The sequence below is a fragment of the Falco naumanni genome, chromosome 6 (genome assembly GCF_017639655.2).
Source record: "Falco naumanni isolate bFalNau1 chromosome 6, bFalNau1.pat, whole genome shotgun sequence".
Classification (NCBI taxonomy): domain Eukaryota; kingdom Metazoa; phylum Chordata; class Aves; order Falconiformes; family Falconidae; genus Falco; species Falco naumanni.
Genome location: NC_054059.1, coordinates 45,836,023 through 45,858,913, shown reverse-complemented (window position 1 = coordinate 45,858,913; position 22,891 = coordinate 45,836,023). Strand labels below are relative to the sequence as shown.

Sequence of the window (22,891 nt, the reverse complement as noted above, 5' to 3'; positions counted from 1 at the left end):
TTACCAGCTGCTGTACTAGTGATTTTAGAGAAGTCTTAATCTACAGATTTGCTAGTGTAAAGCTTGAGATACTCATGACATATTTCTAGGGGAGGTTTTTCTAGTGAGTAGGCCCATATGTCTGCAGGACTGATGCAGGGAGAGATGTAGCTTTGTCTTCATAATGAGCAAAGACAGAAGGATGAATCCCTTCTGTGCTGACTGTTCATTTGGTGAAGGACTCTACTGCCTTGTCCCCTGGACAGTTAAAAAGATGCCAAGTACTTTGCTACTTCATGCACTTCTGAGCAATGATGAAGATTCTGCTTGTTTTCCCCAGCTCCTTCTTAGATAGCTGTGACACTGTCCCAAGCTTGGAAACAACGTTATTACTTGTTCTCCTGAAGTTACCTGGCATGGCTTTAATATACCTGGCAGGTGTACTTAATGTTGCACAAAAGGTGTTTACATACTTGTATGGGAATACATTTATTATAGAAAGTATTTATATGAAAGGGGAACTAGCTGGACTTTATCTGAGGTCACATGAAGCTACAGCAGAATGATAAACTAAAGTAAGGTTCACAAAATTTCTCTTCTACCTTATATTACCTGAGTAATATAAGTAAAAAAAACTTTAAAAGTTTCCTTTTAAAAAAAAAAAAATCCACTCCTAGCCTACATAAGTCTGTAGATGGCTATTTTTAGAATGTTATCACTTGCTCCTGTAAGGGAATCTTCTTTCCCAGCAACTTCCTGAAAACATGTTTAGCGAGTGAACTACTACACAACTGCTGTCTTACCACCTTTTCCAAACTCTGGTTGGTCCAGTGTCTTGCTTCAGGAACATAACTTAAGAATTTTGTTAAAAGCTCCTGAAGTCTCATTAACAAGCCACAATGACTGAATTCAGGCTAGAAGTGCAACTGTGTTTCTTGTAGCTTACTGTTCTCTCTTCTGAGAGAGAACTATTTCTGAGTGTGATATTAGACTCCTGTTGAATACATCAGACACACATGATGGGAAAGGCAATAAAATGAGGGAGAGCTAGCCAAAACATCCAACTGCTAACCCATCCTTTTGCCCTACATTGTGTTACGAGTGCCATGGGAGCAGGAGCCTCTTAAGAAGCAACAGCTCTTCTTAAAGAGTAGGCTTTCTCCTCAGAATCAGAACGGGTTGTACCTGGAGATCTTGGTTCTGGAAAAGCTCAACTACTACTTTTCTGAACTGTTGAGAAGGTCTGAACCACCAGCTCCACTCAGGAAAGTGCCATCAGCAGAACAGCTGGGTGACAGAGTCTCACAGTACACTGCAGAACAGCTCCTCGGCACTGATCTGACTTACACAGGGTTATCAGAGAAATAGTACATTAGATTCTTTATGCAGCAGAAGAAACTTGCCAATTAGCACTTAATTCCAGTGACAAAGAATTAGGTTACATTTTAATTGTAATTTTTCTGGCAAACATTTTTCACCCCTTTAGACAAACAGGCTTTCCCTGACCACATCTGAGCGTAACACCTATGCTCAAGAACGTAAGTTCTCATTCATCTCACATTTAATGTTTCAGTATTTCAGCTAGATTGCTGAAATGTAAATTGGCAGGCCAACTGCATCTGTCAGGAAAAGTGGTTTTAACAGAGCCATTTGAGGACTCCTAGATGCTCTTTAAAAGCATAAAATATCTAGGCTTGATTATTTTAAGGTTCTGTCCTGGGACTGTATTTAAGAGTTACCAAGTCAAACACTTAAAACAAGAGAAACACAGTTACTTCTGAAAGCTTAAATCAGGTTATATCCGCACATAGAATAGTAGCTATAAAGCCACACACTCTTCCCGCCAAGCCCCCAGCTCCACTTAGTGCGCTGAGTGGCTACTCAGTTTTGCAGCCGCAGTTAAGCCTTACCTGTGCGTTAAAACTTTGTATCCACTTTTTTTTCCACACACTACCCATTGGCAGCTGCATCAAAGTATGAGCAGCTAACCCCACCATCCTAGAAAGTGAGAATACTCTCATGATGTTGAACACAGGAGAACCAATACCACGATGGGAAGTTGAGTGCGTCAGGAACCCAACTGTAGCTTTCACAGCACATTGTATGTGGTGAGCAGAGCCCTCCTGCAGCCAGACAGCACTTGGGAACCTCCTCCCCCCACCTGCAATCTTTGTTTCTGCTTCAAGCTGGAGATAGCGGGGGACCCTGTGCAGCTGTGCACATGGCCTGACCCGTGCTTTATGGCAGAGGCAAGGTGAGACTCCAGCTCCAGAAGGAACACAAAACTGCTGTAGCTGTGAGAACTACATCTTTCATCTGCCTCGGCCACCATGCACCTTCATTGAATAATCAAAGAGGAATCCTGGTATATCCAGAATGCTACAATTTTAACCTTTTTAACAAAATTAAGACTGAATGGCAAAATTCTGTTCATATGGAACCTTGTTAGACCATCCTTTATAAGGATTCGAACTGTGCAGACTGCTCTGTGCTTTTTTTCCATCAGATGAGATAAAGGATAACTTCCACACAATTTTCTTTCAATTTTGGCAGATACGCTAAAAAGCTTTTGTAAGAGGAGCTATTTGTAAAATGGCAAAGAACACTGGGAGCTGGGACTCCAGACTTCCCATCCCATTTCTGTGGGGTAACAGCTCTGGTGGCAGCAGAGCCAGCCCCTGCTCCCAACTGCCGCTCAGCACATCAGCCCTGCTCTGGACGCACATACATGGCACCTCCCTACAGGTCTCTGCAAAACTAATGTATGTTCAGTGCAGGCAACACATCCGAGCTTCTGTGAGAAGGATGACATTCTCGCCAATGTCAAACGCCTGTCTGAAACAAAAATACAAGATAACTAAAACATGTAAGAGACTCTTCTTCCCCATCCCACCTTAGTCCTAGGAACTGAACAAACTTCAGTTCAAAGTTTCGTAAGGTGGGGAAAAAGCCAGATAGATAGTTTGTGCACACCTGTATGAGTTTACTTACTGATAGCTAAGTAACAAAGTTGCCTTTGTAAAGCACTGTACTGGACATTACAAGACACAAATGGATGTCCTTGGCACCAATAATGGCTGTAGCGAACCTTTTCCAATTTCTGGACCCTTCACATGTAGACAAATTTAGAAATTGCAAAGGGCACTGGTGTACTGGTCGCTTTCCCTAGACCATCAAGATACTGTCCAAGGAAAGTCTACAGGCTGGAACTACTGATTGGTGATGTACTACCTTCCTTCACCAGATGGCATTTAAACAACTGCCAAGAGTCTCATTATCCTTGTCTGCAGACTGGTTTGTGACACTAGTATGACAACTACCAAAAAGAAATGCAGAGTCTGAGGTAGCCAGATGCAGTAAGTGATACACATGGGGTTTCAAACCCAAAACCACTGCCCAAAACGTTTGTCATCTTGGAAGAGGGGGGGTGGGGGGAGGAGCAGCAGCAGGGGAAAAAAGCCTAGCTATCTCTCTTAACTATCTAGGAGGGGAGAAAAGTGTCTTGAATTGTATATAGCCCCAGCTGAGAAAAGGATTTTTAAGAGACGGTAACTCTTTACAATCAGCAGGAAAGCAAAGATCTCCGTCAACCTTAGAAAATTAGTTTGCTGTAGCTATACACTGTATGAGGTAACCTGTTTCTCCTGATCCCTCAAGTGCCTGCTAGTGACATTCTTCTTGACATTGCCTGTGCACTCTCTACTACACATAAAACACAAGTGGCTGAATCTCAGAAAACTAAGCAATTCCAACAATCTGGGGTCCTCCAAAGTTTTTAACAGAGTAAGAGCTGGACAGACCTAGTCACACTGAAGAAACAGAACAAAAAATCCCCTCTCCTTGCACACGTAGCATGACAACCACCCACATTTCTGATTCTTTAAACAAACTTTATTAAACTTAAGGACAAGCATTTTTTTCCTTCACTCCATTTTCAGCTGGTGAAGGCATCTCAGCTACAGCTTAGTATCACCATTTCTCTGTTAGTGTTCATTCACTCGCCCGTTTATGTTGGTCTTCAAGCCTCAGCCACTCGGGAAATAAGTTTTCCAAACTGGTGAAATATGACTACTGAACGAGGCAACTGCCAGGTACTGATGCCTCCCATATACTACTTAACACTTCCCTAACTAAGCTGACAAACTCTCTATTAATTCAAAGCTGTTTATTAAGTACCTCCTAAGCATAAAGTCACCATTTAGATGATATTACACAGTGATGTGAATGCAGTATCAACACTGTTTCCCTTAACGCTTCTTTCTCTACAGGACACCCCACCTGCAAGGGCTTTAAGAAGTCAGTACAGTTGTAGTTTGAAAACTTTTTCCTAAGGAAAACAAAACATACAAGCACATATATTACTGTAAATTTATAGTCATGCTCCACTAAAAATGTCACTCCAACCAAGAAGGTGTAGTCATTTTTGACCTTTCCCAGTTAAAAGCGGGCAGGGCCCATGTAACTGGCTAGTCTGGGGGCTAAGGCAAAGGCAGAAAGTAGAGGGCTAATCTGCACTGCAGAAGCTGTTACGCTAACAATTCCTGATGGAGATGAAACTCCTAACCAGGAAAATTCTCTACATACAGTTAAACCATCTCTTTAGATGACATAAATTATACTAACAAAAGGATATATTCCCTTCCTCCAGCCCCAGTCTAAACTGCTGCTGCTCATTACCTGTTGATAAAGGCTTGTTCATTAGGTGTAGACCAGAAAAACAGCCAAGCCTACAAAATGGCAAAGATCTATTTCTTCATTTTTTCACCTTACACAGCCTACACAAGAAGTGGCTTACACACCGCAGTTCTCCTTCACCTCTAGGCCAACCAGACCTACTTGCAACAAAAACGCAAAAGCTCATATCTGCTTGGGGGCTGACCACTCACATCATGAATGTTCCTCAACAGCCTCCCTGTGGCAAGGAAGCCAAGGTAAGAAAAAGCAGAGCCACTCCACAACTGCTGCTGTACCCATGTGTCAGGGTTTTTTCTGGGGAATCACTTTTATGTGCTTCCTGCTTCCAATGCTATGTGAAAAATGAGCAAGTTTCGGACTGTGTGTGAAACATTCTAACAGGGAGGGAGGATATAGCCCTGGATGAAAAGGTCAGAGACTATCAGAGGTACAATATTTGCTCATCTAGTGAGGAGCTGTTGCAGCTGTCATGCTTCCCACTGAGCCTTCTCACCAACATAAATCAGAAGTGGAAGTGTAAGAAATGGCAGCTGTGCTAATAAAACAGATTTACAGCAATGATATAAACTCACGTTTTACTACAGTTGTGTACCAGCATGGAAGCTGTGCCCCACACCTTCAGGGAAGGTTTCTCGTCCATTGCCTGGGACATACAACTCCCAGATCCCCACAGCTTCGGCAGAGCCAGCAACAGTCCCACAGGAACTGGGCAGCAGTGCTGCAGAGACCATGAGCGAAGAGTTCTTCAGAACGAGGAATCTGCTCTTTTATTTTTTGAAAATGCTGAGAAATCTAAAAACTTAGTCAAAATCTTAGCAGTCTGACTCTGAGCAACATCACTAGAGCTGTGAAGGTTTTGATTATAATGATTAAAAAAATCCGCTATTCCACTCCAGATTTCAACTGAACTCTACCAAAAAGACATATTTACAGCACCTGGGTCTGGATCAAGTTCCTCCCACTGCTCAACTGAATTTTTATGCAGATTAGCAGACACTTTCGTCATCCTATTAACACTTAAATCATCAGCAGAATGCTCATTTACAATGTAAAATACGATCCTACCAGACAACATTCTACCTTTAATCTGGGTATGTGCAAATAAAAGCAAACCCAAGAACTTAGGGACTGATCCCATCATCAACAGCAACACAACTAAGAATGCTCTCAGGTGCGTAGCAACTGTCTGAATCAGTCTGAAGAGTCTTTTAAAAAAAAAAGTCTTAAAACTAGGAAAGACATCCTAAGCAAGTACCTCGAGAAACGTGTGGGGGGGGGGGGGGAAGGGGGGAATCGGGGAATCAGCATATAAAACCCACAAGCACAATACCACTTAATGAGACAAGGATAAATTTTAATAACAATTTCAGCTGCATGGATTGTAACTGTTAGAAAAAAAAACCACCCAAACTCAAAAAGATGAGATGGAAGTAAAATTTTAGATTCACATCTTAAATTGAGTGTCCAAAATGCAACAGATTAACTGCTTATCACTCCCTGTGACACAGATTGCATGTCTCAGGTGTAAGCCAGCACCAAAGGCATGAAGTTCAGCAGTATTAAACTGGACACAGAAACCTTTCTACAGATTCCAATGGGCCTTGAATCAGACTGGATACTTTTAAATTAAGAACTGCATTATTGCTGGGTTAAGTATTGGGGTCCAAGTAACTAAGTTAATTCTTCTCCAGTTTCAGAGATAGCACAGAGGAGAGTCCCACACGAATGCCAACACAGTGCAACCCAAGTGCAACACAGAAGAGGAAAAAACAGGCCACAAAGCCTACGGGGTATCTGCCAGAAACACACTGGTTTTCCTAAATAGCCTACTTAATTAAATTAAAAATTATAACACTTTCACTACCTTCCATGAGACTAAGACAAAGCATCTACTATTAAGCAACTTGAGTTCAAATGTCCACCTACTCTCCTTACTGTGTATTTAGTTCGCAGAGCTGAAATGCAAGGGAAACATACAGGGGAAAATACGCCAAGGAGACTGGTTAAATACACTCTACAAACTTTTGCCATGCATTCACATAACAGAACTCAGAGAGCCATTAAAAACACATCCTTTGTAGGGAGCGCATCACAGGTACTCAAGGCGGGTCCTGAAGATGCAGTTCTCATCAGCTACTTTATTCAAAATACTGCAACAGCAGCAAGCAGTCTAACAGCTTTCAGCTCCACTAAAATTAAAAATAAGTTGTTGGGTTTTAGGTTGGTTTTTCTAGGACTAAACTAGTTAGTTTTCCAGTGCAGCTTAACTTGGATAAATCAATTAATATTCATGAGCTATATAAAGCAAACAGTCTCAAACTGTGTCTATCAAGACTTCCATTAACTTTCAGCAGCAGACGGCAGAGTGAGACTCACATAAAACGGGTCTAGTCCGTGATCAATTCAGATCCTGTAAAAATAACAATAGCCTGGAATGACTGCAATTCATCTACAAACAGACAAGATACAAGACTCCTCCTCCCCCTATCACCACACCTGCTGTCAAGACACTAAATTAAGAGTTTGGTAGAACATCTTATTTAATGACTGTGGAAACATCACCCCAGCCACAGCCAGCCCCCTAAAAGCTTGCTTAGTGAACTACCTTGAAAAAGGTAATAATAATAGGGACCTAACTCAAACTGTTGACGCTGTAGCATATGCTGTTCCTAACAAACAACATAAAGTATACTTTAGGATAGCAGGCACAAGCCCCCGGGGCAGGGGGTGTAAAGTAACCCTCCTTGAACTATTGCTGGCCTCATATCTTCCCACAAGGTTTTTGACAACAATGCAGTTTCTCTCTGAAGATGGTTTTGTCCACACCACTGCTCCAGTTAGCCGAAGTCATCTTACAACAAGGTGCAGATCTCGCCATGCCTGGACCAATTCTCTGACTCCAAGAAATCAGCTCAAGCCCAGTGCAGGGCTCACCCATCCATTTCTTTAGGGAGTTGCCGGTCTCTTGCAGCAGACTGCCTCCCTGCTCCGCACTAACAACCCAGAGTTAATAACTTCTGCAAGACCAACAATTTTTTCATGTATCGGGGTGTCCATTGGTGCATTTATTTATGCAGTTTTATAAGCCCCCATGAATTCTTACAGCGCCTTAGATTTGGACAAAACGAGGCCTTGCCACAGCCGCCTTCCCTCTGCGCTCCCGCACGACTGGATCCGCCGTTGTGCAAAGCTGCAGATGGGATTTTTATGGGAGGCAGCTACACCTCCCCCTTACAAACCCGAGCTCAGATAGCCCGTCCACCTGAACAGACAAAAAAAGCAAACCCAGCCTTTCCACTTTTGTACCCTGAATCTCTCCTTTTGACAAGTGAACTTGTCACCTCTCATCAAACAGCTCCGCCGCAGCACAGCCAGGATGGTTCTACAAAGACCCTCCGAAGCCCCACGCCAGCAGGGCCGGCCCCGCCGCCTCCCCGTGCCACGGCACCGAATTCAGCCCTGACCGTGACACCCGGGGCCAAGCCGGGGGGGAGGCGGACGAGGCCACCGCTCACAAAGTTCGTGCCCGAGAGCCTAGGCTGCTCCCACACACAGTCCTCTGCTCCCCCGTCACCGGGGCCCTGGCGGCTCCGCGGGAACGGGGGCGCACCTGCAGGCACCCCGCGTCCGCCACCCCCCGCCCTCGCCTGGCCGCCGAGCGCCGCTGGCAGGAGCCACCCGGTGCCCCCCGGCGTCGAGGCCGGGCGTCTCCGGCGGCACCGGGCGCGCTGGCAGCGGGCAGCCCCCGCCGCCGCGGCGAGGCCGGCAGGGCGCCTGGAAGGCTGCGGCGAGCGCAGCGCCGCCCCGGCCCCGCACGCCGCCGCGGCCCCGAACGAGGCCCGCCGGGGCGCCGGCAGCGGCCCGGCCCGTTATTCCGCGGCCCGGCCGGCGGAGGGGGCGCTGGCAGCGAGCGGCGTGGCCGCCCCCGCCCGGCGGCGAACGGCGCCAGGGGAAGGGGGGGCTGCACCGGCCCCCACCCCCCGGGAGTTTTAAAGGGGCAGCGCGCCCGCCGCGGGACCCGCGCCCCGCTCCGCCGGGGGCGGCGGCCCTCGGCCCCGGGGGTGCCCGGCAGGAGGGCGGCGGCGGGGCCGGTCCCGCCGGTGCGGCCCGCGCTGCGCGCGGCGGGCGGGGAAGGGAGGGGCGGGCGGGGGCTGGGTGGCTCCTGCTGCTGCTGCTGCCGCCACAGCGCTCGCCGCCTCCCCTCCCCCCCGGCGGGGGCTCCTCGCTGCAGCCTCTGTGCTCCGCTCTCGGTCATGTGACCCTAACGTAACCGGACAGGAAAAGCCGCCGCCGCCGCCGCCGCGCTGACTCCGTTGTTGCTGCTGCTGCTGGGCGCGGAGACGGCGGCGGCCCGCCCGGCACCGAGCGCCTCGGCGGCCCGCGCCCCCCAGGTGAGCACCGGCCGCGCCGCGCCCCGCGGGGGATCCCGGCGCCGCCCGCACGTGCGCCCGGCCCGGCCGCACCGGCCGCGGCCCGGGCTGAGGCGGCGGCGGCGGGCGGGCGGGCGCGGGGGGCGCGGCGGGGCCTGCTCGGCCCTACCTCCTCATTGTGTGCGAGGGGTGCCCGGCCGCGGGGTCCGGCCGCGCCGCGGCGGGCCGAGGGGGCGCGGAGGAGGAGGAGGGCCGCGCCTGGCGCCGCTGGGGCTGCCTGGCCTCCTGACAAACCCCCGCCGGGCCGGGCCGGGCGGCTCCATCCGGGACACAGCCCGGGGGGAGGGGGGGGGGGGGGGATGGGCCCGCGCCGAGGGGAGGGGAGGGCCGGGCCGGGGGGGTGGGCCGCGCCGGGGGAGGGAGGGGGCCGGGGGAGGGAGCGGAGGGTGGGGGGCCGGTGTCGCCCGGCGCCGGGCTCGGCCCGGCCGGTGGGGCCCGCGCACCCGCCCGCCCGCAGCGGGGGCGGCCCCCCCTCCGGCGGCATCCGGCGCAGGGAAGGGCGGGGGAGCAGGGCGCCGCGCGGCGCGGGAGGGGGCGGCCCCGCCTGTCTCTCCTCGCAGGCTGGGCGGCCCTGGCGGCGGCGGCAGCAGCAGCGGCGGTTCCCGTCTCGCGCGCCCTGGCGGCTCCGCTCGCGCTGCGTCTCGCGCCGTCTCCGTCCGTCCGTGCGCGCGTGGCGTGCGCGGGGGGGCGGCGGGGGGGAGGCGGGCGGAGAGAGGAGAGGAGGGGCGGGGCGCAGCCAGTGAGAGCGGCGCGCGGCCACCCGGCCTTCCGCCCCGGCGGCCAATGGGAGGGCGCCGTCACCTCTGCCACAGAGGCCGAGCGTGACTCCGGGGACGGGGGGGGACGGGGCGGGGGGGAGGAGGCGGGGGAGAGGGCGGGCGGCAGGCCACGCCCCCCCGCCGCGCACTAAGACGCCGGCAGGCGGCGGGTGCTCCCGAGCGGCGCGCGCGCCCCACTTTCCCTCCGCCCCGTCCCCGCTGCCGGCGCGCGCGCGCGGTCCCGTTGCGGTGGGCGGGGCCGGCCCGGGCCCCAGCGCGGGTCTCCGGCAGCCGCGCGGCGCGGGGGCGTTGGGGCGCTCCTGTGAGTGGCCGGGGCCGGGGAGCGGCTGTGGCGGGAGGTGCGGTGTCCGCCACGCCGGAGCTGGGCCGGCAGCTGTTCCCTGTCAGCGCGGCCGGCTGCCCCGGGGCCCTCCCCTCGCTCTCCTCTCCCCTCCCTCGCCCTCCGCTCCCTCGCCGCCGCCGCCTGTCCGCGGCCTGAGTCCCCGCTTCCGCGGCGCGGGACCGGCGCCTCCTCAGCCTCGGCTCGGCTCGCGCCCGCCGCGTTTCCCGGGTGGTCCCGGGATAACGGCTCCGCTTTCGGGGGGGCTCGGCCTCGCGCGGCTTCTCACCCGCCGCCGAGCAAACGGAGAAACTGCCGAAGCTGCGGTAAAGCCGGGCCGGGCCAGCCTGTCCCCGCACAGCGACAGGGCTGTCCCTGCAGGCTTTCGGGGCACGAGGAGGACTTTATGCAGTTGTCGAATTGGTCAGCGCTGAAACACGGCATTGCTGGTGTTAACTGTCATTTTATGTAGCTACGGGTAAAGCTCCCGCGAATATGCACACTTACACTTACAGAGTGCTTTCCTCACTCTTTTCCTCTTGCTGTGCAATTTCCTTGGAGCGTAATTCTTCTAGTGCTTTGGGTTCAAAGCACTTAAATATCTTTAAAATATACACAAAAACATAGCATCGCACACGTGTCCAAACAGCGCATCGTTTTGCAAAAAGATTAATTTGGGTCTCTGACAAAGGGTAACAGCTTCAGCTGCCACAGTGACTGCTGTTTGGGTAAGGGAGAAACTATAAGCTAAACAAACTTAGGATGATAATAACTACAAAGAATGCCTTTCTGGCTTGGAGTCCCCAACATCAATGGTTTGCTCTGCCTGGCAAGTTTTGCTGTCCAAGTACAAACCAGACTTGGCACTGATGAATTAAAAAAGTGTGGCGCACAGAATAACCTAAAGTAAAGCTAAACCCCCCACCCCACCCCCAAACATCTAGCATGTTTTCTGTAACATCACAAAGTTTACCTGCATGGGGCACTGCAGGATTAAATAACAGTGAGCATTATTTTTGTTACTGCCGACAGGAGTATTCCCTCCTTTGGAGTGAGGGAAAGGATTTTAGCATACTGTTTGTACAAATGTAATTAGCCAACAGTAATTTACAAAGGAGAGGATGGACCTGAAGAGAGGTGAAGCCTGATATTTTGTTGTTATTATTATTACTATTAACTGTAAGGAAATAATCAACTGTATCTTAAATTGTATTTCTCTCTTTGCCCTTACACCCCTGACTCAAACGAGTTCTGATCTCATGTGAATGCAGAGGAATGCATTTGGTCAATCTGGTTACTGGCTGAAATACGAGGGCATTCCTCACTGTCCAGCAAGTAGCAATACTTGTTTCTCCAATGACTAAACATATTGGCATTGTGGAATAATACACTTTCATCCTCTTTCCCAAAAAGCCACGGTCTTACTGTATAGAAGAAACAAGCTGTTTGCATCTTACCTAAAATTTCATTAACTTCCAATTACATTTGGAGGAAAAAAAACCCTAAGACTTCTTATAAATCTACTGCTTTTGATCTGCTTTTCTGGTTTCACCTTCTCTTTTGTTTCTGTTCGTAGAGTATCTGCACTGTTCTGGGCATGACGTGCCCAGGAATTTTGTTCGCTTCTCTTGCTGTTTTACGTGCCAGCGGACAGACCTACATTACTTCATACTTTCACTTTTTCTCCTCCAAGTTATATTTGTTTTGGTTAAGTTTGTATCCAGTTGTTGATCTTACAAGCCCTATATTCATCCATCCAACCATATGCAACTGTCCTAACATGTTTCCCTGGCTGCTTTTTCCCCCCTAAGTTACCAATTTGTGCTCCCAAGACTGCCCTCAAATCCTTGAGAAAATCCTTTATGGCTCTTGGGTAGTTCTTTGAGGGCAGCCTCCAGCAGCTGGTGAAAGGAAGTGCGGGGAGGGTGGGGGGCTGCAGGGGCCCTGGTTTAGGGGGGCACGGGCTGGTGCCATGTTTTGCTGTCAGTTATCATAACTCGTGCCGCTCTCACCCCTTGGTTTTCCTGATTTGCTAGGCGAGCGTGAGGCACTCAGGCACGCAGGCTCCTTACAGAATGCTGTTGTAGCTGATCTCAATAAATGATTAAGGAATTGTTGGGTGGAAAGATTGGCCTCTCCTGTTCCGATAGTCCAGAAAGCTCGCCAATATCTAGAATGAATACATTGTTTCAGCCTGGGAAGACTCAGGTATTATCTGGTATATCCCAGCAGGGGGTATAACCATAGGAAGTGCTTAATTATTTAATGTTGAGTTTGGATTCAGCTGGATGGACACATACCTTTTAGGTAAAAGACATACAGAGACACTGAAAATTCAGGTTAAAAGTACGTAACTTGTCTTTTATTGGGTTCTGCTCTTGTCTCTCCCACCCACTTAGGTGAGGGGGAGGGAGATTTATTTTTCCTGTTCAGAGTGGCAGCCAAAATACTTTGCTCTTTCCATTAAAAATAGGTGGGTTTACTACTTATTAAAATTTCTTCCTCTCCTTTAGCTATTTATATTTCTGTATCTGAGTCGTTGTCCCTGCCCAACGTCTTTTCAGAACTCTTTAGTCCTGGCTCTCCTTTGCTCTTTAAGCCTCAGCAAATCACTCGCATCTTTGTGAATCGCATTGCCCATCATGAAACAGAGATCTTTGCCTATGTGTAAGATATCATCTATACAGTAGCTTGGGATTAAGGGGTGTTACTAAAGCATGATATATGGATATTAGAAGGAAATGCCTGTTAAGAGACAGCTATGTTGCATCTGTGCCTCTACTGTTAAGTTTTACATGGAAGTCGTTTGCTTTGCAGAGTGTAAAAAAATGGATTTGGCCAACCACGGACTTATTCTGCTGCAGCAACTAAATGCTCAGAGGGAGTTCGGTTTCCTGTGTGACTGCACAGTTGCCATTGGTGATGTCTACTTCAAGGCACACAAATCGGTCCTTGCTTCTTTCTCCAACTACTTCAAGATGTTGTTTGTTCATCAAACCAGGTAACTATAAAAAAGTTCAGTTTAAATGTTGTTCAATTAGGTAAGATAAGGAGGTCTAGCAACATTTTGAAACCTGAAAATGTTCTTTTTGCTGCTTGCTATGACATGAGGAAGATGGATAACTAGAATCTCACTTTAAAAAGAGCATGGAATTCCTAGAATTGAATATTTAAAGGATCCTGTCTTCAGTCTTGCACTTTCCTTCCCCCCACTCACTGTCCTCTGCTCTGTCTTGACACTATTCTTGACGTTTCCGTAACATTGTATGCAGCCTAATAAGTATTTGCTAGGAGATTGTGAGAAATGGACTTATAAAAGAGGTTAAAGGGTTTAATATTTTTTTTTTTTTTTGGTTTACCAAAGCCAGTTAAATAATAAAATACTACATAGTGGTGGAAAATAAGGGGGTTTGTGTTTCTTCCTTTTTTTTTTTTTTTTTTTTTTTTTTTTTTTTTTTGTTAGGCAACCTTGAAAAGATAACAAAAGTGTAAGACTGTTTTGAAGATTTTTTGGGGGGGGTGTCTTATTTTTCCCAATTATTTGTACTATCTCAAAATGTTTATGTTAAATGAATGAAACTCTCAACTCTTTGGCTAATTGTTTCTAGCTAAAAGTAAACTTCAAGGACAGAAATGCAAATGAGACAGGACTGCAGGCAGATGTATCGGTCTCACAAGAGCATACAGACCTCTCTGGAAGACAGCACTGCAAAGTTTACTTTTGTGTAATACATTTGAATTCAAAAGCAGTCAGAGAGAGACCGTACAAAGGGTGCACCTCAAGAAATGGAAGAATTGGCTATAATTTCCTCCTCAGCTTGGTAGCCTACTGCGATTAGAACATTCAGACTGCAGCATGCAGTTATGGCCGTTTTCTGTCTTTTGTTTAATGTTTGTTTCACACAAGAGCTACAAATAACTCTGAAAGTTAGAATCCCAGATCCTCTCCCATTAGTTAACTGGCCTAACCAAGATGTTCCTGATTTTCTTCCTTCTGTGAACCTTGCTGCTCTTCCTGCACAGAGATCCAGCTTCAACCAGAGGAGTGGTGGGTGTTTTAATCCCGACTATCCTAAAGGTTGATGCACAGGGCATGCTCTCCATTGGAGGATGATGTTGGTTTCAGTCCTGTTAGGCTGAAGAGGGAATCACAGCCAAAGTGTCTCCCTTTGCTGAGCACTAGTGAAGGGACTGTTAGGCTGACCAGGTGTACCACTGGTGCTACTGTTTCTTTCTCCCTGTTCAAGGAAAGAAGCTACTGTTCTGCTTTGTAGGGAGCCTGGCCTCCGTGGGTTAGATGTGCTCAGGCTACACCTGCTGCATCAGATCCTCAGGGGATTCACACCCTGCCCTGCATGGTTTCTGGATCATAAGACAAGGTGATACCACACATTTGCAGAACTGTAGCTGTAAACACTAGTAAGACATAGAAGCCAAACAGGCAAGTGACAGAGGAATTTGAGGTGTTTTCAGGGCTAAGTACTGAGAAAAGTCTAATGGATTGTGAATTTATGAGTCAGTGCTAGCAGGATTTAATTTAGCTACAGACGTCTTTGAATCCAACCAAAAAAAGGGGGAAAATATCTTTGCAATTTACAAAATTTATTAATACGTGACAACAAATCTATAATATAACAGCAGTTTAGAAAGGTATAGATTCATAGAAAGGGACAGCTTTGTTTTTCAAGCCTGTTACTTCCCTGAGGAAAAAAAATGGCATCTTTCTAGCCGGTAAGATTAGTTCTTTTGTGTTAAGGCATTTCCTTATATTTATTGCAGTTTCTGTCCTGAATTTAAGTATAGATGCCTCTGATTTTTATCAATGCTTGAATAACCTAGATCTGGTAAAAAAGATTCTCCTTATCTTTTATTGATCATTTTGTTTGATCTTTCAGTGAATGTGTACGTTTGAAAGCAACTGACATACAGCCAGATATCTTCAGTTATCTCTTGCATTTGATGTACACTGGGAAGATGGCACCACAACTCATTGACCCAGTTCGACTAGAACAGGGAATAAAGTTTCTGCATGCATATCCACTAATTCAAGAGGCCAGCCTTGCAAGTCAGGGAACTTTTTCTCACCCAGATCAAGTTTTTCCATTAGCATCTTCATTATATGGCATTCAGATTGCAGATCACCAGATAAGACATCCCACTAAGGTTACATCAGCGACTGACAAACTCGGGCGAGAACCGAGGCCACAGACATCACGGATGAACCAAGAGCAGGTTTCTGAAGGCTCGCAGCTCTCGCAGTTAGCTACAACTCTGCCACAAGTGACCCGGACGAATATATCCACTTCCGACCCATTGCCATCTTCTTTATCTCCAGAATTGGTATCTGCTGCTGGTAACAACTCACCTGCAGGAGAAGAGGCCAATATGGAAGCATCTTCTTCAGATGAACAGCCTGCCTCACTCACAATAGCACATGTCAAGCCAAGCATCATGAAAAGGAACGGAAGCTTCCCAAAATACTATGCCTGCCACCTCTGTGGTCGCCGGTTCAATTTGCGAAGTAGTTTGCGTGAGCACCTGCAGATCCACACAGGAGTTCCCTTCACATCTAGCCAGCAGGGAGAAAGTAATATTTCTTTGTCTCTGTGTAACAACACAGCTGATAAAGATGCCGTGGAAGTGCCTGAAGCAGGGATGATTAGTGACAGCGAGCTACAGCAGATCTCAGACTCCCCAATAATTGATGGGCAGCAGCAGTCGGAGACACCGCCCCCCTCTGATATTGCAGACATAGACAACTTGGAGCAGGCAGATCAAGAGAGGGAAGTAAAAAGACGGAAATACGAATGTTCCATCTGTGGTCGCAAATTTATTCAGAAAAGCCACTGGAGGGAGCACATGTACATACACACGGGGAAGCCCTTCAAGTGCAGCACTTGTGACAAAAGCTTTTGTAGGGCTAACCAGGCTGCCAGACACGTGTGCCTAAACCAGAGCATGGACACGTACACGATGGTGGACAAACAGACTCTGGAACTCTGTACTTTTGAGGAAGGCAGTCAAATGGACAACATGCTAGTACAGACCAACAAGCCCTACAAATGTAACTTGTGTGACAAAACGTTTTCAACTCCCAATGAAGTAGTTAAACATTCGTGCCAAAATCAAAACTCTGTCTTTACACTAGAAGAAGATCGCTCCATTCTGCTAGGTGGTGGGGACACAGAAGCCACAGAGACTGATAATGCAGTGTTAGCCTCCATCAAAAAGGAGCAGGAAGCAGTGTTGTTAGACTGAATGTGAAACCTATATGAATTTTTTAAAGTTTCTTTACTCATTTTTTATTAAATCAATTTTTTCCTCCCCTCACCTCTTACCTCACTCCTGCCATCTTTTCCACCAGCCTCCTTCCCACCCTTTGTCTTCAGCAACCAGAACTGTACTGGCACATTAGGAAATTGGACTTTGCCTCTCCCACCAAAACAAACAAAAAGCTCTTACATCAAACCACAACATAATTGATTTTAATACAAAGGAACATGTGAAAAAATAATCCAGCTAACTTTGTTGATAGTATTAGTTAATCCAAATTTAATAGATTTTAAACAAAATTTAGATTGCTTAAAAGTGTATTTAGATACAATGATGAGTGTAATAAGAAACAGTATCAGTTTGGTAAGCAAAGGAAATATATATATATATGTATGTGTGTATATATATATATTAGTTTCCCTGGTAAAAGGCATTTTGAGAAGATCTGGCAAATTAAACACCATGCTTTTTGCAAGTCCACATGCAAATTAAGATTATAACTTAAAACCATCAGAACTTTTCTCAATGAATGCAAAAATGTGTTCATTGAGTTAAAAAGAGCTGAGGGTGTTGGGTTTCTTTTAGCCTTATGTTTTGCTTCAAGTATGCCTTTGGGTATCTGTTTCAGAGAGCATCACTGAGTCAAGAAAAGTAGTTACTTAGTCAAATGTTGACTTAAGTAGCTGTAATAATAATGTGATGGCAATCTTTATATATATATATAAAATGCTGTATATGTATAAAGATTTTTATATATATATATGTGTATATATATATATAAAGTGTTTGTGTGTCTGTTTGGTACAGGTAAATAAATGCACACATCCTTTTTAAGTAACTGGCTGTCTACTCAGATTCAGCCCTGAAAGTCTTTTAGTTGTTTGACAAACCTAATCATTGCACAGGTTATTTTTAATTAAATTGAAAACGTCCTGAGCTGTGTGCATTTTTATTGGCCTGTTGAAGAGAAGCTATAGGTAAGTGTTGTCACCCAAGCTACAAAGGGAACTAGAGAAGTGACATACTGGTGAGCACTGTACCATCATTAGTGCAGCACGTGCATTTGTTCTTAGCTATAGGTTTGAGTCATTCTGGATGAAAGAAGAGAGAAAAGCTTTCTTGCCTTACTCGGGCAAAGAATGTCCATGATTTCATTTGGTCTAATGGCATGAGTTAAGAGGAAGAAAAAGTGGTGCAGAGACATCCTAGCAACAGGGGATGACAGGTGTTTTGAAGTAAATCCATAGTGCTGGATGGCACATTCTGCTCTGTGAGAGTCCTGTTATTTTCAAAGCCAAGACAAAGTCTGCAAAAACTGAAAGGCTGAATTCTGTAGTTTTAGTTACTGCTGATGGTAGCACTGCATCTTTGTGTTAAAAATCAAGTTGCTGATTCTTACTATTTTATATAGATGCCCAGATATTTTGCTGGTAGCCTAAAAACCTAAACTGACAGCAGCAATGAAGCCCACCGAGTAATTACTGGGCCAACAGAAGGCATAAGCAGACAGAGTAAGTGCCCCATAGTAAATGGAGACAGTGTGTGTTTTGGGGGGAGGGGCGGGAGAGGGCGAGTCACAAACCACAGCTCTTCTCTGTGTATACGTTTAAACTGAATATCATCTTTTTGTGTATAGTTAAGTTCTCAGATTTGTAAGTTTTTATACATCATTTCATTGAATAAAAACTGAATTAAATGGGATATGATTTATTGAGTTGAAGGCAAAAGGCTGTTGGTTTTCAATCCTCCTGAAAGAGCTTTACTGAATTGGTTTAAAAGCCAAGCGATGTATTCTGTTTATCAAACTAAAAGCTCCATCATAAATGTGAATAAGCTTTCTAAAGCTTAAATCAGTGGATTTAGCACAAAAAGTCACTACATATTCATTTTTTCTAGTCTATTATGGAATAATGATTGTAAAGTTTATTGTAAGTGCCATTGAGTTTATCATGTCTCTTGTATTAGAGTAACAGATTTTAAATCAATTGATTTTACTTGAAAGTATGAAAGTGTTTTAAGGTTAAAAAAATAACATCTTATAGAATTACTTTAGTGTTGCCCATTTTAAAACTTTTTTAGGATCTTCCATCTACCAATATGATTTCTTTAAATATGTTTTTTATTTCATCTCACTTAGTTTGGAATGCTCTCAGTGTAGGAAAACAAAATAATAAATATTTCCTAATTCAGGGTAAGGTCGGCTTTTGAGGTAGCTGTGGTTTAGGGGATAGTCACAAGTTCAGGTCCAAAATTACTACAGCTGCTAAAGGTGCTGCCACCTCAGCTATTAGTTACTGCTTAGTCAGATGCTCTTTTTTTTTTTTCAGAGCTCCAGCTCTGCTCCAGTGCAGTACCAACAGTTTAGCTCAACTCCACAGGTGGCTGGTTGTTATCAGAAGGGCACACATGGCCACACCATTTTTTGTGGGACATTCAGCAGCCCTGGGTCCCGACCTTACTCCTGTTCTCAGCTCTCTTTCTGCACTGTTTGGAGAACATGATGTTTGCTCAGTTAAATGTTGAATGGGCTCAAGTGAACTGATTCCACTGAAAAACAACCAGTCTTAAAAAATGCCATTTTTCTGTCAAATCTGCTCCCTGTTTTATCTCTGCAGAGGGTTTTGGCTGACTCACAGGTTGTGCAAGGGCAGAAATGAGCAGAGAGGAGGCTTACTGAAGCCAGTGTTGCTGCAAGGCAACATCACAGGGTGGAGAGGGTGCAAAGCAGTGTCTCCCACTTGGGCAGGTCTTACGTCTGGTGGGCAGTGTGGCCTCACAAGCTGGTGTACTGCCAGAAAGAAGGGGCAGTGGAGGGCAGGGAACAAGCAGCTGGGGAAGAACTTGGTTATGACAGCATTGCTGGCTGCAAGAATGTGAAATTGCAGGCTCAGCAGAGATACTTTCACCTGTTAATATTTATTCTTAAGAAATAACATTGTCAGGTAAAGAGAAAAAAAATCACAATAAAGAGATTATTTTTATATGTGTTCAGCTATGATAATGGTTTATTTTAAATACCCTTTATTGTCAGTTGCTTCACAGCGATGTTTTAAGTCATTGCCTCACACTGCTTGAGCAGTTTTGTTCCTCTACAATGAAATTAGGAGCAGTATATTCTGGTTATTAACAGCTGCATCCAGAGTTTGGGTAATTACAGCACAACTGTAGTTGAATTGTTCAAGCTTCTTTGTTAAATCCTATCTGAATTTTTATTACAGTTAGAGAGAACTTCAGGTTTTTTCTTTCAACTTCTGACTCCGAAATTTGTGACTGAATCGCTCATTACTCATTCAGGCTGCTCACCTGATGAAGTTGTGAATTTTCTACCCAATGACAGAAGACAGCTTTGCAGGAACTACTGAATAATCAGTGAAAATCTGCCATCATTCAAGGCTGTGAGCTGGGCCTTCAGCCCCAGTGTATTTCCAAAGGAGTAACTTCAGAGCTGATTTCCTGGGCACGTCACTTGACAAGGCACCTCTACCTTGACTTCAGAAGTACCAAACACCTACAAATTTATCTGCTCAATAGAAATAACAGATGATTATCACTTCTGAAAGTGAAGTTTTCAGTCCTCCGCAATCAATATTTTTCCTCAGCTTTGTATCAAGTATCTTCTTGGTCACTTGTCTGATAATCATTCTCCTTCTGCAGGGGGAGAATTTATTAGAAGATACTAGTGTTCCAAACACTGAGTAGTTCAAACTGTGCTCCTGTTTTACACTGCAGGGCCTTAAGCTGCTATCTTGACAGTTAGCAGATCTGTGTTCTGGCTCTTAGCTCCAAATCCCATAAAATAATAGCTTCAGTCACGAAAGGTAGTCATTTGCAAGAAAAAAAAAAAAAAAAGTAGATTTCTTTCCGTTTGCTTTAAGTAACATCTTTCACATTGCAAAATCTTTTATGTAATTAAAGGAAACCTGGTGAGACAAGAGCATGTTCTGTGGTGCCTGGTGGCATCACAATCCCTTGCAATGTTTTTTCCCAATATGCTTAACAGCAAGATTACCTTTTTTAGGTATTTTGCCTTTTTGGAGAGTAATACAGTTCTTTAGTTATCTTTGGCCCAAGCAACTGAAGACCAAAGGGATTCATTCTTAACCAAGTTCACGTATTTTCATTGGTTGTATTTCCACATCTTTTAAAAAGTAAACTAAGGGAGGGTTCATTTTGTAGTTCTGTCATTGACTCTTATTTATTGCTTCCTAGAAGTCGACAAATGTTTCCACATGGCAAGATACTTCATAGCTATGAATGATTAGGAGTATTTAGGCTACTTAAAGAAAACAAGTTCCATTTAACTTTCCTCCTTCGACACTGTAAATGTTACACTGTTAGTTACAGCAGCATACCTTTGTAATGAACTCTAGGTGATAGACTACCAGTAGTGATAAAGGCTGGCTGTTCAAAAAACCCAGCTGTTGTCCTACCTGAGGCAGTATGTTTCAATTTCTGCAGCTCTTGTTTTGTTCATTTCTTTTTGTTTGTAAAAATGCCTGTTGCTGTCACTGGATAATGAAAGCCCACTCATACCAAAACCAGAACAAAATGCAGAAAGCAGCAAGGAGTCTTTTGCAGCACACTTTGTCAATGTATATTTGCCAAATGATTGATGATCATCTCTAGAAGCAGGAGAAACTGACTGTCCTTAAATATGGGCTTCTATCAAGCCTGTCATTAAAAAGGACATATTATAATGATACATAGCCAGAACCATGAAACACGCTTCCTCTGCAGTACAGCCTTGCTGCCATGCTGTCTATGCATCCATGCTTTTGAACAGATCAGGTTTGCCAAGATGCAGAGCTCGGCGCAGTCTTTGAGCAGCTGTCAGTAATTGTCGTCACTCCTTGCAGTGCCAGTATTTTAGCCCCTGTAACAAAGCAGCTGCCAGCAGGACCTCCTCATACTCAGTCTATGTCTATTGCCTTGACTAAAGCAGTTTTCCTGGAACCTAAGGAAATTTACTCAGAGGAGAGAAGCAGAGCCACAAAACGCCAAGTTAGCACAAATATGTACTTACTGTACTGCTCCGTAGAGTGTGGAGGAGGTAGCCCACCACTCCAGCATGCCCCAGCACACATCCACAGGGTGTCTCCAATCAGGCTGCTTTGAAGCAGTGCCAACACTTTCTAAGAGAGCTTCCTAATAAATCTGTGTTTCCTTCAATCCTGTCCCTTAATCTCTCAACCACATGGTTAAAGCATTTTCCATTTGCTTACTACTGTATTGTGTAATTCCAGTTTTAGCAGTGAATTAGTTTGTGGATCATCATGTTTCATTTGGGTCTCTAAAATACACAGAGCAATGTGCTATGTGAATCAAACTTTATTTTGTGAGCTCATTAGGTAAAAATCAAATAAGGGCTCAATCCCCTTTCAACAAGCTAACCTAAATTCTCAATTCCTAATTTATTGCTTAAAAAATTCATATGCTCATTAACTCATAGAGTCACTAACCCACATGCTTATGAGCAAGAGAGTTGCCAGGCTCATCCTTCCCTCCCATATCATGCTGCAAGTGTCCTCTCTATCACCCCACAGAACAGGACAGTCTCAGCAGCCTGGCTGCTGCTGGGTCTGATTCTCAAAGCTTTTTTGAATAATTTGTTATATTCCTGCCTTCCAGTTTGGAAGTTTGGTCTACACCTCTCCTGTGGCTTTTTGCAGTTTGTACCCAAGACTTTCAGGCTTATCAGAAACTACCAAACAGTTCCTTTTGCAAGGCTGCAGAGGCAGCAGACCTTATCTCTTTCTGGCCTTGGTATCCAGCGTACACGCCGCTCTCCCTGCGGCCGAAAGGCCACTGGTCCCAGCACACATCAGGCCTTTGCAGGAGCTGTGCCTTAGGGCAGCCCCTGTGGGTCTGGGCCCTGTTTCTGCTGTGGCTGTATCGCTTCCTGACGTGATTCAGACTGGCACCGAAGGAACAGCTAGCAATCTGGAAGTGAAGCTGCAGCTTCAATTCAGAGCCCACCGAAGCAGCTTAATCTTTCACACGTGCATTTGGTGCACGTACGTCAGCAACGCAAGCTCGTGCTGTGTTGTGCTTCTGCCCCTTTCACAGCTGTCCAGGCTGGGTGGAAGCTCACCTCACAGGGAGGACAAGGGCTAGAAGTTGCTGCCTTTGCCACATGACCTTCTCCAGCTTTTGGTTATGAAACTGGAAGTATGGTTCTGGTGCCTTTGAGGTGCAACCCGTGCGGACTTGTGAAACCCAGCGGAGCTTCCTTCTGGCGGAAAGGCCGGCGGTGACTTTGCAGAAGACAGCACTAGATGGTGCAGTCACACCAGTGCAGCCGCCCAGGCGCCCTGGCTCACTGGCTGGCTGCCCTGCACAGGCGCAGGCACTGCACACCTGAAGAGTGTGACAGCATGGCTGTACCCGTGTCTGTGGCAGCATGGCTGTACCGAGAG

The 22,891-nt window shown here is 46.2% G+C and overlaps 1 protein-coding gene across 2 annotated transcripts; it reads left to right on the top strand.

Annotated features, from left to right (window-relative positions):
- The first annotated feature begins 8,895 nt into the window (after positions 1 to 8,895).
- Positions 8,896 to 21,644, top strand: ZBTB2 (zinc finger and BTB domain containing 2). 2 transcript variants are annotated; one of them, XM_040598278.1, is made up of 3 exons: positions 8,896 to 9,065; positions 13,020 to 13,203; positions 15,098 to 21,644. In XM_040598278.1, exons 2-3 carry the CDS (start codon positions 13,031 to 13,033, stop codon positions 16,458 to 16,460), a joined length of 1,536 nt encoding a protein of 511 aa, XP_040454212.1. In that variant the 5' UTR covers positions 8,896 to 9,065; positions 13,020 to 13,030; the 3' UTR covers positions 16,461 to 21,644. The 2 variants fall into 2 exon arrangements, with proteins under 2 accessions (XP_040454212.1, XP_040454211.1); XM_040598277.1 differs by lacking the exon at positions 8,896 to 9,065 and having other exon boundaries at positions 12,998 to 13,203.
- The last annotated feature ends 1,247 nt before the right edge of the window (positions 21,645 to 22,891 follow it).